This window comes from Dama dama, chromosome X (assembly GCF_033118175.1).
Source record: "Dama dama isolate Ldn47 chromosome X, ASM3311817v1, whole genome shotgun sequence".
Classification (NCBI taxonomy): Eukaryota; Metazoa; Chordata; class Mammalia; order Artiodactyla; family Cervidae; genus Dama; species Dama dama.
This window is the reverse complement of record NC_083714.1, coordinates 82,452,786-82,466,240: the sequence shown is the minus strand read 5'-3', so window position 1 is coordinate 82,466,240 and position 13,455 is coordinate 82,452,786. Positions and strand designations below refer to the sequence as shown.

General features: G+C 32.8%; 1 protein-coding gene across 5 annotated transcripts in view; it reads right to left on the bottom strand.

Moving 5' to 3' along the window:
- Window positions 1-13,455, bottom strand: part of BRWD3 (bromodomain and WD repeat domain containing 3) — a 136,525-nt gene that overhangs the window by 69,062 nt on the left and 54,008 nt on the right. For all 5 annotated transcript variants that reach the window (XM_061137254.1, XM_061137258.1, XM_061137255.1 and 2 more), the window contains 7 exons: window positions 12,459-12,559; window positions 11,874-11,944; window positions 10,823-10,923; window positions 8,537-8,577; window positions 5,525-5,629; window positions 4,339-4,492; window positions 879-1,013 (listed from right to left, as the gene is read on the bottom strand). In XM_061137254.1, the coding sequence (XP_060993237.1) occupies window positions 879-1,013; window positions 4,339-4,492; window positions 5,525-5,629; window positions 8,537-8,577; window positions 10,823-10,923; window positions 11,874-11,944; window positions 12,459-12,559 (708 nt within the window). The remainder of the gene's footprint in view (window positions 1-878; window positions 1,014-4,338; window positions 4,493-5,524; window positions 5,630-8,536; window positions 8,578-10,822; window positions 10,924-11,873; window positions 11,945-12,458; window positions 12,560-13,455) is intronic.

The window sequence follows — 13,455 nt, the reverse complement described above, 5'->3', positions numbered from 1 at the left end:
AGAACCATCCTAAAATTAAAGCACACAAATCAATCTCACTGACAAAAGACAAAGGGTTATTATTAACACTATGAATCTGTATAAAGCCCATAAAAGGTAGCTCAAAGGCCAACAATTTAGAAATATTTAGTCAGAACTATTTTTCAGAAAGGAACAATAAATATGGGAAATATGAGTTTTCCCATCACCATAGGAGGGTGTTCAACTGGGAGAAGAGATACTTCACCATATTTTTCCATTGTTTGTATGAAATATATCTTAGGAGTATCCACATCTCCAATTCCATGTGTGACAAACAACTTCCTGATTACTAACTAAACTGTACAGGACTTACCAGAGACAGATACAATGCAGTCACTGTTGTGATTCATTCATTAGGATTATAGTTTAAACGTTAACTTTTTTGTAATTTTGTTTAGTGTTAAATTCAAATGCTTATTCAATTTGAGTTTCTAGAACTAAGAGCTTGGAAACAGAATTTGGAAAATGTTAACACCACAAAACAGAGACACCCTGAAAGGCGTAATTCTCAATTGGTCTTACTCTCAGATCTTGAGTCATTCTCTAAGTTATTACGTGGATTTAAACAGAGGGCAAGAGGTTCCTTGGCATTAAGTATACTTTACCCAATTATCATAGTCTGCTTTTATATCAACTAAGCATAGATTGGCCTTCCCTTGTGGCTTAACTGGTAAAGAACCTGCCTGCAATGCAGGAGACCCAGGTTCAATCCTCGGGTTGGGAAGATCCCCTGGAGAAGGGAAAGGTTGCCCCACTCCAGTATTCTACCCTGGAGAACTCCATGGACTGTATAGAACATGGGGTTGCAAAGAGTCGGACATGACTGAGCGACTTTCACAAGCATAGATTTCCCTTACCATGTTAAAATAATTCCGAATTTTGGTCCCCCGGTCAAGGTCCCAAATAAAAATGTTCCCATCATGACCTGCTGAAAGTATGATCCTTTGATCAAATGGATGTGCTTCCAAAACAAATACTTCATCATCATGTCCCTGTGATAAAATCAATATTAAAAATGAAAAGCAACATTGAATATCTGTCTTATTTGGTTAAAAGATCTCAGGATATCCTATCAATCTGATTCAGATGAATTCATATATGCAAATTTAACAGCATTTACAAACATGGACACTACAAGAAATAGTTGTCAGAGTTCCTTATATGTTTAATACTGACTTCATAAAATATGGCTTTCTTGATAGTTCAGTTGGTAAAGAATTCCCCTGCAATTCAGGAGACCCCGGTTCAATTCCTGGGTTGGGAAGATCCACTGGAGAAGGGATAAGCTATCTACTCCAGTATTCATGGGCTTCCCTTGTGGCTCAACTGGTAAAGAATCTGCCTGCAATGTGGGAGACCTGGATTCAATCCCTGGATTAGGAAGATCCCCTGGAGATCTTCCCTACTCCAGTATTCTGGCCTGGAGAATTCCAGGGACTATATAGTCCAAGGGGTCTCAAAGAGTCAAACACAATTGAGCGACTTTCACTTTCACTTCATAAAATGTTCAATAGACAGAAAACCTGAAAGGTATTTGAAATACAATCCAAAATCAGGCCCCTGAAGTGGAATTCATATTCCGAGGACTTTGCTATTAAAAGGTCACAGAATATGTGACAAACAAAATCTCTTATTAACACCCAATTCTGACACAGTAATAACAGACAAACCTTCATTATTCTTCATCCAGTACTCACTGATATTCATATTGTATCATAGGAGGACCTATGATATGTTCAAACAACAAATTATAGTTTGTCTTTTCTACCTTTATCTACTTTATAGTTGAAGGTTTCATTTAATATTCTACCTGAAAAATGGATATGCTGCTAAAAAATAAGTTTGAAAATCAATGTTCCTATATTTCCCCCACAAAAAATCAATATCAGCATCTCTACAGACTTTAGATCAGGAGTCTGGAAACTTTAGGCCAACTAGCTCCCCAATGTTTCTGGACAGAGAGCCTAAGGAATGATTTTTACATTTTTTAAAAGGTGGTAAAAAACGAAAGAATATTCAACAGAGACCATATATGGCCTGCAAAGCCTAAAATATTTACTATCTGGCCTCTTAAAGAAAAAGTTTGTCAACAGCTAATTTAGATCACTGTTCATTTTCATTAATTACTGGCTAGAGTACAGGCTCCAAGTTTTAGAGAAGCATGCGGGACATCCTGAAATTGCATTTCACTTAGGAACATATCAGCATATTACACATCAGGAGCTTCCAGAAATAATCATATGTTGTGAATCTAAAAAGTGCATTTTACCCCAAATCATTGCATAAAAAATAGAAGACTATCCTGCCCTACTACCATTATGTTAAAAATGTAGCTTATTAAAAAGTAACTTCAGAATGATTCAAAATGAAAAGTGGAAGATGAAGAGGTAAAATCCATTTCAATAAATACCAACAAAACACTTTTTTCCCAGTGATTATCAAAAAAATTATTTGTTATAACAAAATCTCTTACTGAATATCCAATTTGATATAGTAAATACTTTCTCAGGTTCCTAATCAGTAAGCAGTAAAATTACTCTGTTAAAGTCAAATGATAATGATACAACTACACTAGTGTACATTAGGGAAGAGAGACTTTTAAATAGGGGGTTCCATTTTTGATCCTTGGTCATGGGAAACAAAACCTAGTCAGATTAGGTAATATCTTAAGATTTATCATCTGCCCTAATTTTAATTATTAAGCACACCTCTATTTCCATCACTATGATACAAATCCAAATTATCATTAAGGCCCATCTTAGCAGAATCCTACAGTATACTCGGAGTCATCCTTATCTCATTCCAATCCATTCTCTCTACTCTGTTGCTACAATTAGGAGGCAGTTTTCAAAAGCAAAATTCACATGCTATTCCTTTGCTTTTAAACTTTTTCATGGTACCTATTGGTCTCAGGATAGATCCTACAAGACCTTGCATGGTCTGGCCCCTGCCTATTTCTCCTCCTATCAGGTTATATTCTTTCTGCTCTCTGTGCTTTAGCCAAAAAATTGGCTTTCACCTCCTTTCTACCTCAAGACCTTTGTACATGCTTTTCCCTCTTCTTGGAGGGAACTTTCAACCTCCTCACACGTAATTTACCAAATATGTATTGATCCCCTACCACGCTGAGACAGAAAATAAACAAACAAAAAATACAGTTACGAAAATACTAGATAGTGATCAACACTATGATGAAAATAAAGCAAGATGATGACTGGGAGGCTACCCAAGATTGTTTGCTCAAGGAAGGCCTTGTCAAGGAGGTGACATTTAGGATGAGAGCTGGGAAATTTTTACCTATCTTACAAATCTTAACACAAGCTTCACCTTCTCAGGAAGCTTTCTCTGACCCTTCCAGACCAGCTTTGGTTATCCTAGTAGAAACTTGCATTTTGCTCTTCTTAGCATTTACTTGATTAAATACTTGTTTCTTTGTTTTATTTAATAGGCTATAAACTCCAGGAGGATAGGGACTCTTTAATCTACTATTTAAAGCTATCTCAGTGGCTGGAACAATGGATACTCAATAAGTATTTGTTGAATTGAAGAACTTCACACCCTCTGGTACACAAATTCTTAACATATAAAATATAAATTCTATACCAAAACTAAGCAGATTTAACTGTTATAAGGACTAAAAATAGTCTGTTTTAAAATTTCTTCAGTAAAATTCACTGGAAAGATGACCCATGAATCAGCCCATGGGAAGAGTACTATTGAACAGAACTGTAAATTAAGATACTAATTAAGACAGAGTTTTACATGGATTTTATAAAAACAATGGCTACAAATGGCCTTTGAAGTTGTGATTTTTAGAGATAAAGACCTGTAGCCACTGGCTACATGTGGCTACTAAGCATCTGAAATGTGGCTAATGGAAACTGAGATAGTCTATAAACTTAAAATACACACTAGATCTCAAAGATTTAGTATGAAAAAATGTCAACAACTTCATTAATATTTCTTATATCATGTTGAAAAGCTACTATTTTGTATATACTGGGTTAAATAAAGCCAGCTCTACCCTTAAAAACAACAACAAAAAAATCCCAACTCATGCTACAAACAAATAACTTATATACCCTTGACTGCACATGATAACATAATGGGTAAATAAATATGGGAAAAGATCCTGAAAAATTTTCATACTACACCATGTGCCATCCTTATTTTGTAGATATGTCAACAAAGGAACTTTTAATAATTCTCCAAGGAATATTAAGCCATAGAAAGCAAACTAGAACACTTAAATTTCCTGTCTTCTAGAATAATGCCCTTTTAGATCATTTTTAATTATTCCAAAAATAGAATACTTACGGATAAAGTATGAAGAAGTTGGCCTGTGATAGAATTCCATACTTTTAAAAGGAAATTGTTCACTGCAGTAATAACTGTGGTGTCGTATCGATCCCAGGCCACCATAGTCACCTTAAGTTTAGTGACCTTGTCTTCTCCAGATGACAAATTGTTCCTAAACAAAATAATTTCAGGGCTAATAGATATTGAACAAGGGTGCATCTAAATAGCAAATTATGAAGAAAATCTCCCTAGCAGCATGCAACTTTTTAGATAAAAAAACTCCTAAACTGTCTTTAACTACACTTGAAATAAAATAATAAAAGTATTAACATCACATAGGGCAACATCTATAGTCTTATTTTAGGGAGGAAAGAGAACACAAAATGACAAAAATTTTATAGTTAGTTAAATGGGAGCAATAAAACAGTGAAGTTAGAAAGGAATCTTCAGATACCATGAAAAGTAAAATACAACGTCAGGTTGGCTACCAGAAAATATGAAGAAAACATAATTAAATGGACACTTTATTCCTTTAAATATTCATTTTTTGAAACTAAAATAGGTATTATACAAAAAAGCAGTAAGAAATTCAGTTGATTTAATCAAATGACATTATCAGTAGCTGACTATGACCACAAAGTTGATTCTATATTGTTATTAATGGGAAAATAATTAATTTCAGGATCATACCCTAAAGAAACTGTTGTATCCTAAAGCAGTAATTATGTATCTTCCAGTTAACAGTGAAGATGATGAAATGTAATTCTGATTAACTGTATTTATAATGTTGAGTAGGAATGCTAACAATATGCAACACAAAGGTATTCTCAGTAAGTCAGAGAAATATCTTAAAAAAAAGATGACATTTAATACAGACAACCCCCAAAGTTGTCTAGTATAAATAAATATAAAAATGACTTATAGAGAACTAGGGCAGAGAATGATTCTATAGGCATTAGTAAAGCACAGAGATCTTTGGATCACAAAAGACCAGAAGTTTGAATGAGTCAGATATGTTCCTATCATCCAATCCGTCAATCAACAGTTAAAGACAATGTTCTTAAGAGACTAAACACAGATACAAATGTCTAACAATTAACTCCAAATTAAAAAGATATTTATTATCATTATTAAATAGAACACAATAATGTAAATGATACTATAATATATGAGAATCACTAAAATATCTAACGTCCAATCTTACCCAGTCATTTTCGTAGCCATATCTAGTACTATACTCTTCCATTCTTGTTGCTGATATTGCCAAATTCTTGCTGTTCCATCTCTACTTCCACTAACAAATCTTAAACTGCAAAGAAACAGTTAAAATATTCTTATTCCCTTTCTCTAGAATGGAAATCACTTCTTTTCTAATTATAAAAGTAATACATTCAACCTCATACACTTCTGTGGATAATGAAAATGGTACACTTTGGGAAGCAGTTCAGCAGTTCCTCAAAATGATAAACAGTACCACATGACTCAACAATTCTACTCCTCTATAAGTATACAAGAGCAATGAAAACATAAGTCCACAGAAAAACATGTATACAAGTATTCATTGTATTATTCATTATATTCTAAAAGTGATGACAACCCAAATGTTGATCAACTGATAGATGGATAAACATATTGTATAGCCATACAATCGAATTCTTGACAGCCATAAAAAGGAAATCAAATTCTTATACATGCTTCAACATGGGTGAATCTTGAAAACATCATGCTAAGTAAAAAAAGTCACAAAAGACCAAATACTGTATGATTTCATTTATATGAAACGTCCAGAATAGGCAAATTGGCAAAAATAAAAATTGGATTAATGGTTGTTCAGAGCTGAGGGTAGGGATGTAGAAAGATGGGAACTTGAAAGCTAAAGGGTATGGATATGGGAATTCTTTTGGGGGTGATGACAATGTTCTAGGAATATGGGGTTAAGAAATGCAAACTATTATGTATAAAACAGATAAGCAATAAGGATATAAGAGTAAAGCATGGAGAAATATAGTGATTACTTTATAATAACTTTAAATGGAGCATAATCTATAAAAATATTGAATCACCATCTTTTATACCTGAAATTAATATAATCTTATAAATTAAAAATATTTTAATTAAAAAATAAAAGTGATCATAGTGAAGGCTGCACAGCCCTGGGAATATACTTAACACTGAATTTTATGTGGAATACATCTCAATAAAACTAAATAAAAATACATTCGTTAATCTATTAACTATAACCTATAACCTACTACTATCTGTAACTTAGTTTCCATTCTTTCAGACTTTATATAGACACATACATTTATATATTCCCACTACAGGGAATAGAATTACAGTACAAAGGAAGATCCCTTGGAGGAGGGCATAGCAATCCACTCCAGTATTCTTGCCTGGAGGATCCCACGGACGAGGAGCCTGGCGGGCTACAGTCCATAGGGTCACAAAGAATTGAACATGACTGAAGCGACTTATCACACACACACAAGCACACACACACACACACACACACACACACACTGATTTATAGTGTTTTTCCAGATGCTGCAACTAGAGTTTGCATGCCACAATGGAGATGGAAGATCCCACGTCCCAGCAAAGATGGAAGACCCCATATCTTATGTGTTATACATATATCTACATATATTTTATGCATTCATGACATACCTTTCTCTTAATATTTTCAATATTTCTAAGCTATGTGATTTGTCTGAGTTTTTTTCAAATTATCACAAATCTACAAAAAGTTTTCTAATATATTTATTTAAAAAAAGTATGCATAAGTGTACCTGCACAGTTCAAACCTATGTTTTTCAAAGGTCAACTGTATTTTGTAGATATATTGCTAGGTTTGAAACTATAAGCAAGATGAAAAGACAGCCTTCAGAATGGGAGAAAATAATAGCAAATGAAGAAATAGACAAAGGATTAATCTCAAAAATATACAAGCAACTCCTGCAGCTGAATTCCAGAAAATTAAATGACCCAATCAAACAATGGGCCAAAGATCTAAACAGACATTTCTCCAAAGAAGACATACAGATGGCTAACAAACACATGAAAAGATGCTCAACATCACTCATTATCAGAGAAATGCAAATCAAAACCTCAATAAGGTACCATTACAAGCCAGTCAGAATGGCTGCTATCCAAAAGTCTACAAGCAATAAATGCTGGAGAGAGTGTGGAGAAAAGGGAACCCTCTTACACTGTTGGTGGGAATGCAAACTAGTGCAGCCACTATGGAGAACAGTGTGGAGATTCCTCAAAAAACTGGAAATAGAACTGCCATATGACCCAGCAATACCACTTCTGGGCATACACACCGAGGAAACCAGATCTGAAAGAGACATGTGCACCCCAATGTTCATCGAAGCACTGTTTATAATAGCCAGGACATGGAAGAAACCTAGATGCCCATCAGCAGATGAATGGATAAGGAAGCTATGGTACATATACACAATGGAATATTACTCAGCCATTAAAAAGAATTCATTTGAATCAGTTCTAATGAGATGGATGAAACTGGAGCCCATTATACAGAGTGAAGTAAGCCAGAAAGATAAATACCAATACGGTATACTAACGCATATATATGGAATTTTAAAAGATGGTAATGATAACCCTATATGCAAAACAGAAAAAGAGACACAGATGTACAGAACAGACTTTTGGACTCTGTGGGAGAAGGCGAGGGTGGGATGTTCATAGAGAACAGTATTGAAACAAGTATACTATCAAAGGTGAAACAGATCACCAGCCCAGGTTGGATGCATGAGATGGGTGCTCAGGGCTGGTGCACTGGGAAGACCCAGAGGGATGAGATGGAGAGGAAGGCAGGAGAGGGGATCGGGATGGGGAACACATGTAAATCCATGGCTGATTCATGTCAATGTATGGCAAAACCCACTACAATATTGTAAAGTAATTAGCCTCCAACTAATAAAAATAATTGGGAAAAAAATAAGTAAAATTTAAAAAAAAAAAGAAAGAAAATGAAATCACAGGCAAGAAAAAAGAGGAAAAACAATAAATGAACAATGTTGTGGAAAAAAAAAAAGATCTGGGATGACAATGTCATCAAAAATAGACAACAGCTTTCAGTTTAATTAACTAGACAGAAATAAAACATCTATAGTAGAAGTAGCTTTTTCTGAAGGCATAGAGGTAAAATATGTGAAACATCTGTTTATACAGGTATGTACTACATAATTACCTGTCTCCATTGTTACAGAACTGAACAGCAACAACTTTGTCCTAAGACATAAAACAAAAGGTTTGTGATTAGAATTATTTTTAAAATTAATAAAGTACTCTTTCCCTCAAATTCACGTGCAAAAGTTTCATTAAGTAGATTTTTTTAACATTATAATTTTCTTTAAAAAAATCTCCAATTTTCTTTAAAAAAATTAATGAAGACTGAAATTATTAACTAAGGAGGAATAGTTATCAGCAGTAATTTGAGACAAACTTGTTTCTAAATATAAGCAAATCTGTTTCTAAACCATAATCTCAAGAGACAAGATAGTTCTGAATAGGTGTTAGTTTATTATATTCCCCATAATAAAACAACACACTAAAATGCCACTTTAAAATAATTCATTTAATAGTAGTTGAATTAAATTTTTCACTTAACATTTTTTTTAATTTCAGAAAACAAATCAGTCATTTGCTGTTTCTCACATGGTTTATTTAATTATTTTACAATGAATTCATTTGACAGTCTTTAGGTATCTTAATTTAGATACTGTTGTTTGAATCTTCCTTTATGACTAAACTATACTTATTACAAATATAATGTGTACTGTAGTGATTATGCTATAGTAAGGTACCTTCAAATGTAGTAAACATTTTCACAAACCACAATTATTGAACTACATTTGAACTTAATTTCTTTTAATTTTATTTTTTATTTGTACTTAAATTTTAATAAAAAGCTCAGATACTAAATGTCTTCATATTTAGTTATTTTTTCATCTTAAAAACACATTATACCATCTTCATGTGTTCAGACATATCTGTGATTCGCACTGTTCCATGATTTCACTGAGTATTTTTATCTGATAGATTCAGGACTCTCATTGCCAGTTCCAGTAACTGGTTTTAAATGTTTTAAAAGGACGTCTTAGTTTCAATGACTAACAGCTGCCACTAATTTCAACAGGGAATGTTTAAGTTTTTTGACTTTTTTTTATCTGGGCCTCTGCAAAAAAACCCTCTACCAATCAATTTTTCTTCATCTTCTCCCCCTCAATTATTTCCCATTTATTACTCCTCTTTTCTCAGTTCTCAATAAATTTGCCCCACTGTATACACACTTTGCTTGAGTGGTAACTGTAAAGATGCCTCCTTTGTGTGCTCTAGCACAAGTGGATTTTTCCCACTGAATAGTCTCAAGATTGAGATTGTTATATATTTCCTAAGTTTTTGTATTTCACAATGGAAATAATATTCCAGGATTTTAGTATCTAGGAATAAGTTATACCAAGGTGAGAGCTCAGCTTGGTTCAGTAACTCTTCATAAGCTGAATATCCAATTATGTTCATATGATAAGACAAAAGCAGGAGGCTGTTTCCAAAAGTTCAAGGAAAAGTTTCTAACAGGGGTCTCTGTTTTTCTCAAATTTCAGGAACCTGAGTGATTCTGGAACTCACAAAGTATCTTTTTTTAAAAGTTATCTTTCAGGGAAATTTTGTGTTTTACTGATACGTACTAATACTATTCCAAATCAATTAAGCATCAAAAGTAGTAGGAACAGTAATAGTAAGACTTGTAAAGCTGGGTACTTTCAGATGCAGACTATATAGCTTTGACAATGAGGAACACGAGATCTACAGTGAGTTGAAACAAATACTCCCGTATTCAATAGCAAACAACAGTCTGGAGAAGAAGGTAAGAAATAAAGAGGAGGAAGAAATAAAAGGTATACAGGGATATAAATAAACAATAATGGCTCCAAAATTTCTTGTAAATGTCACACAACAGTGGAGACAGCTTGAGAAGAAAAGTCCCAAGCACCAATGGCTGTCACCCTAGTATAAAACTGTTCCCTGTATGGAAGGCTGTTGTTGACAATTAAGTGGGATTAGATTTCAATAGTCTGATGGCATTCTGAAAACAATCAAACTAAGACCAATGAGCCAAGTTCAGTGAAAAGAATTGTTTTCCTAAGATGTACCTTAATATGTCTTTTAATAAATAGACTTCAAAGTAACAAACACTTACATGATTAATAAAGCAGGCTAAAAGATGATTTTTTAATAAATTATTACTGTAATATATATTTTTCCCTTCTCATATAGTCAGAAATTGTCTTATATACTATAAGCATACTAAATTCAGAATTTCATACCAATCTTTACCACTAAAGAGACATCTTACCATACAGGTTTCAGGACAAATCTATATTAGATTAGAGATCAGCAAAGAAGAAATAAAACCAGCTTTCCATGGGTGTTTAAAAAGAAAGCATGATATTTAAGTTTTTCATTTTGCTCTTACCGTATGTGACTCTAATTCAGCAATTTTCTCAGGGATCTCAGAACCCAAATAATATATTCTAATCACATGGTCAGTGCTACCTGTTGTAATGAACATACCACCTAGAGGATTAAAAAATAAACAAACATTTAAGAAAACTATACCAAGAAACTTTAAAAACCCTCTGATTGCTTCCTTAGTTATACTTTACCTTATTAATAAAAAGTCTTCAACAAACACAAGGTTATCTTCTAACTATTAAAGGCATATTAATATTTCAGACAAAAATAAGTAAAATTCAAGAAAAACAAGAGGACTATTTAAGGAACAACTATATCACTCACCCAATAAAAACACAACTTTTACACCAAATATAGGTCTTTGGATCATAAACACTAAAAGCCTTGAGGGATTCATTGCTTTATATCTTATAAAAACATAATGTTCCACAATTATTTATAAAATATATTTACAATTCTCTGTTTAGTGGTTATAGTGGTTAAGGGTGAAAACTCAGCAGCTTTTGGGATAATGAAAAAAATCCTAGAGATGGATGGTGGCAATGTATGCAGAACAATGTGAATGTACTTAATGCCACAGAACTGTACACTTAAAAAATGTTTCTTAAAATGGTAAATTTAATGCTATATTTTATGACAAAAAAAATAGGTGGTTAATTAGCATACAATTCTTAATAGCAGTAGAAAAGCGCTGTTTACGTACTGAGAACGGGTCTTCTATATGGAGCCACAGTACATGTTTTCTGAAAAGTCAGGGTAGGATTTTCATGTTGAATTGTGTATGAATGTTGGCGGAAGGCTGTACTTTTTACCAACTAAATTCATTGTTACATAAAAACACATTAATTGTAAATAACAAAAAAACTCAAATTCTATTATATGTTAATTAGAATTCACAAAGGTCTATTATAACATGGCTCACATTTTTAGTATGTGTCTATTAATTCTCAAGCATATGCATTTTTCTCCACAAAACTGAAAAATATTTTACAATTGAAAAATCTTTTATAACAATATTTTAGGTACTCAAAACACTAAATTTTTATACATACCAGAACTGAAAGATGAACAAGATATCTGAACTCCAGGTCTAGATCTCTCAGTAAATTTCACTGGGCGATCTCTAAGAGAAAAGTAAGATGTTTTATTTTTCATCATGTTCTTTTAAAGCACAAGAATTTTAGCACACTGCTAGACACTGACAGATTTATCATCAATATTATAGAAACCACAAAACTGAAGTAGTCAATAGGTACTATTTCCACTACTGAAGTTAAAAATGCATTTAAACTTACAAACATACTTTATGCTATCAGTATTGTTATTTTAGCTTTACAAATAAGTTACCATGTTACTTACTACCATCACAAAGAAAAGTTCAAGGTGTTCTTATCACAGTAAGAAATGAAACAAATACTCCTTATCAAAATTTTGTGTATAGTCTCTTCAACATTGGTTTCATAAAAAATTTACTCTAAAATCTCTAACATCCAATTGAAGTCAGTATGGATGTGTACACACACACCCATGCACACATAATCTACATATTTAATACATGAACTATCAAGAATCTCTCAAGATGATAAAGAAAAATGAACATTCTTTTCATAAAAATTTTAACCAAATTCTAAACTTACTTAAACTTCATTGTTTTCACATGCCATTGCCAGAAACAGATTGTTCCATCAGCACCAGTAGAAGTGAGGTATCTGGTTGTGCCTTTAGTTGATGGACAAAACTGGAAAAAAAATTCTAATTAAAATAGAAACCTTTCATGTTCCAAGTTAATTTCAGTTTCAAGAAATTAGTTATTTAAATTTCCTAGATTAATGGATATCTTATTAAAATATCAAAAAACTGTAAAGTCAGTCATTTAATTTAGGATTAAATATTTTAGTCCTAAAGACAATTGTTTAAAAATTATTCAATATAACACTTAAAGATTATTATTTCACTGCTTTTAATGCAAAAAACACAAAGTCACTACTAGTAAAACCATTATAAATCTGCTGAATACATGCTTATATAGCAACAACATAAAATTTTTATAGTTTACCCAAAAAAGACATCAAAAGAAAATCTAAAAATCGGTAACTAGGAAGTTATAAGTCTAAGTATTTCGGTTTTAACATTTTAAATTCTTAACTGCAATGAAGTACAATGGAAATTTTGGCATTTTTAAATCTAAATCATTTTCATGTACATAGATAACATAAGTCAAATGTCTGTATGTATCATTGTGGAAAAAAGATTTAAAAATATAAATTGAGTTGCCAATTTGAAGTATGACTACTATCCTAGATAAACCACAGATGGTCTTAGTCATGTAGGATTCTCAAACTCTAACTCTCAGTATTTTACACATCCTCAGAAGAGAATAAGGGAAAAGTTAACTGCATTCCTGATGTCTAGGACACAGGAAGACTGAAAATCAAACCAGGGTCTCAAGCATGCCCATGAGTTTTAAAAATCCCCAATAGGGAATTTCCTGGCAGTCCAGTGGTTAGGACTCAGTGCTTTCACTGCCATATCCTGGGTTCAATTTCTGGTTGGGGAACTAAAACCCTATAAGCCATTCAGCATGGCCAAATTAATAATTAAAAAAAAAATAAAAATTCCAAATAAACATAATGA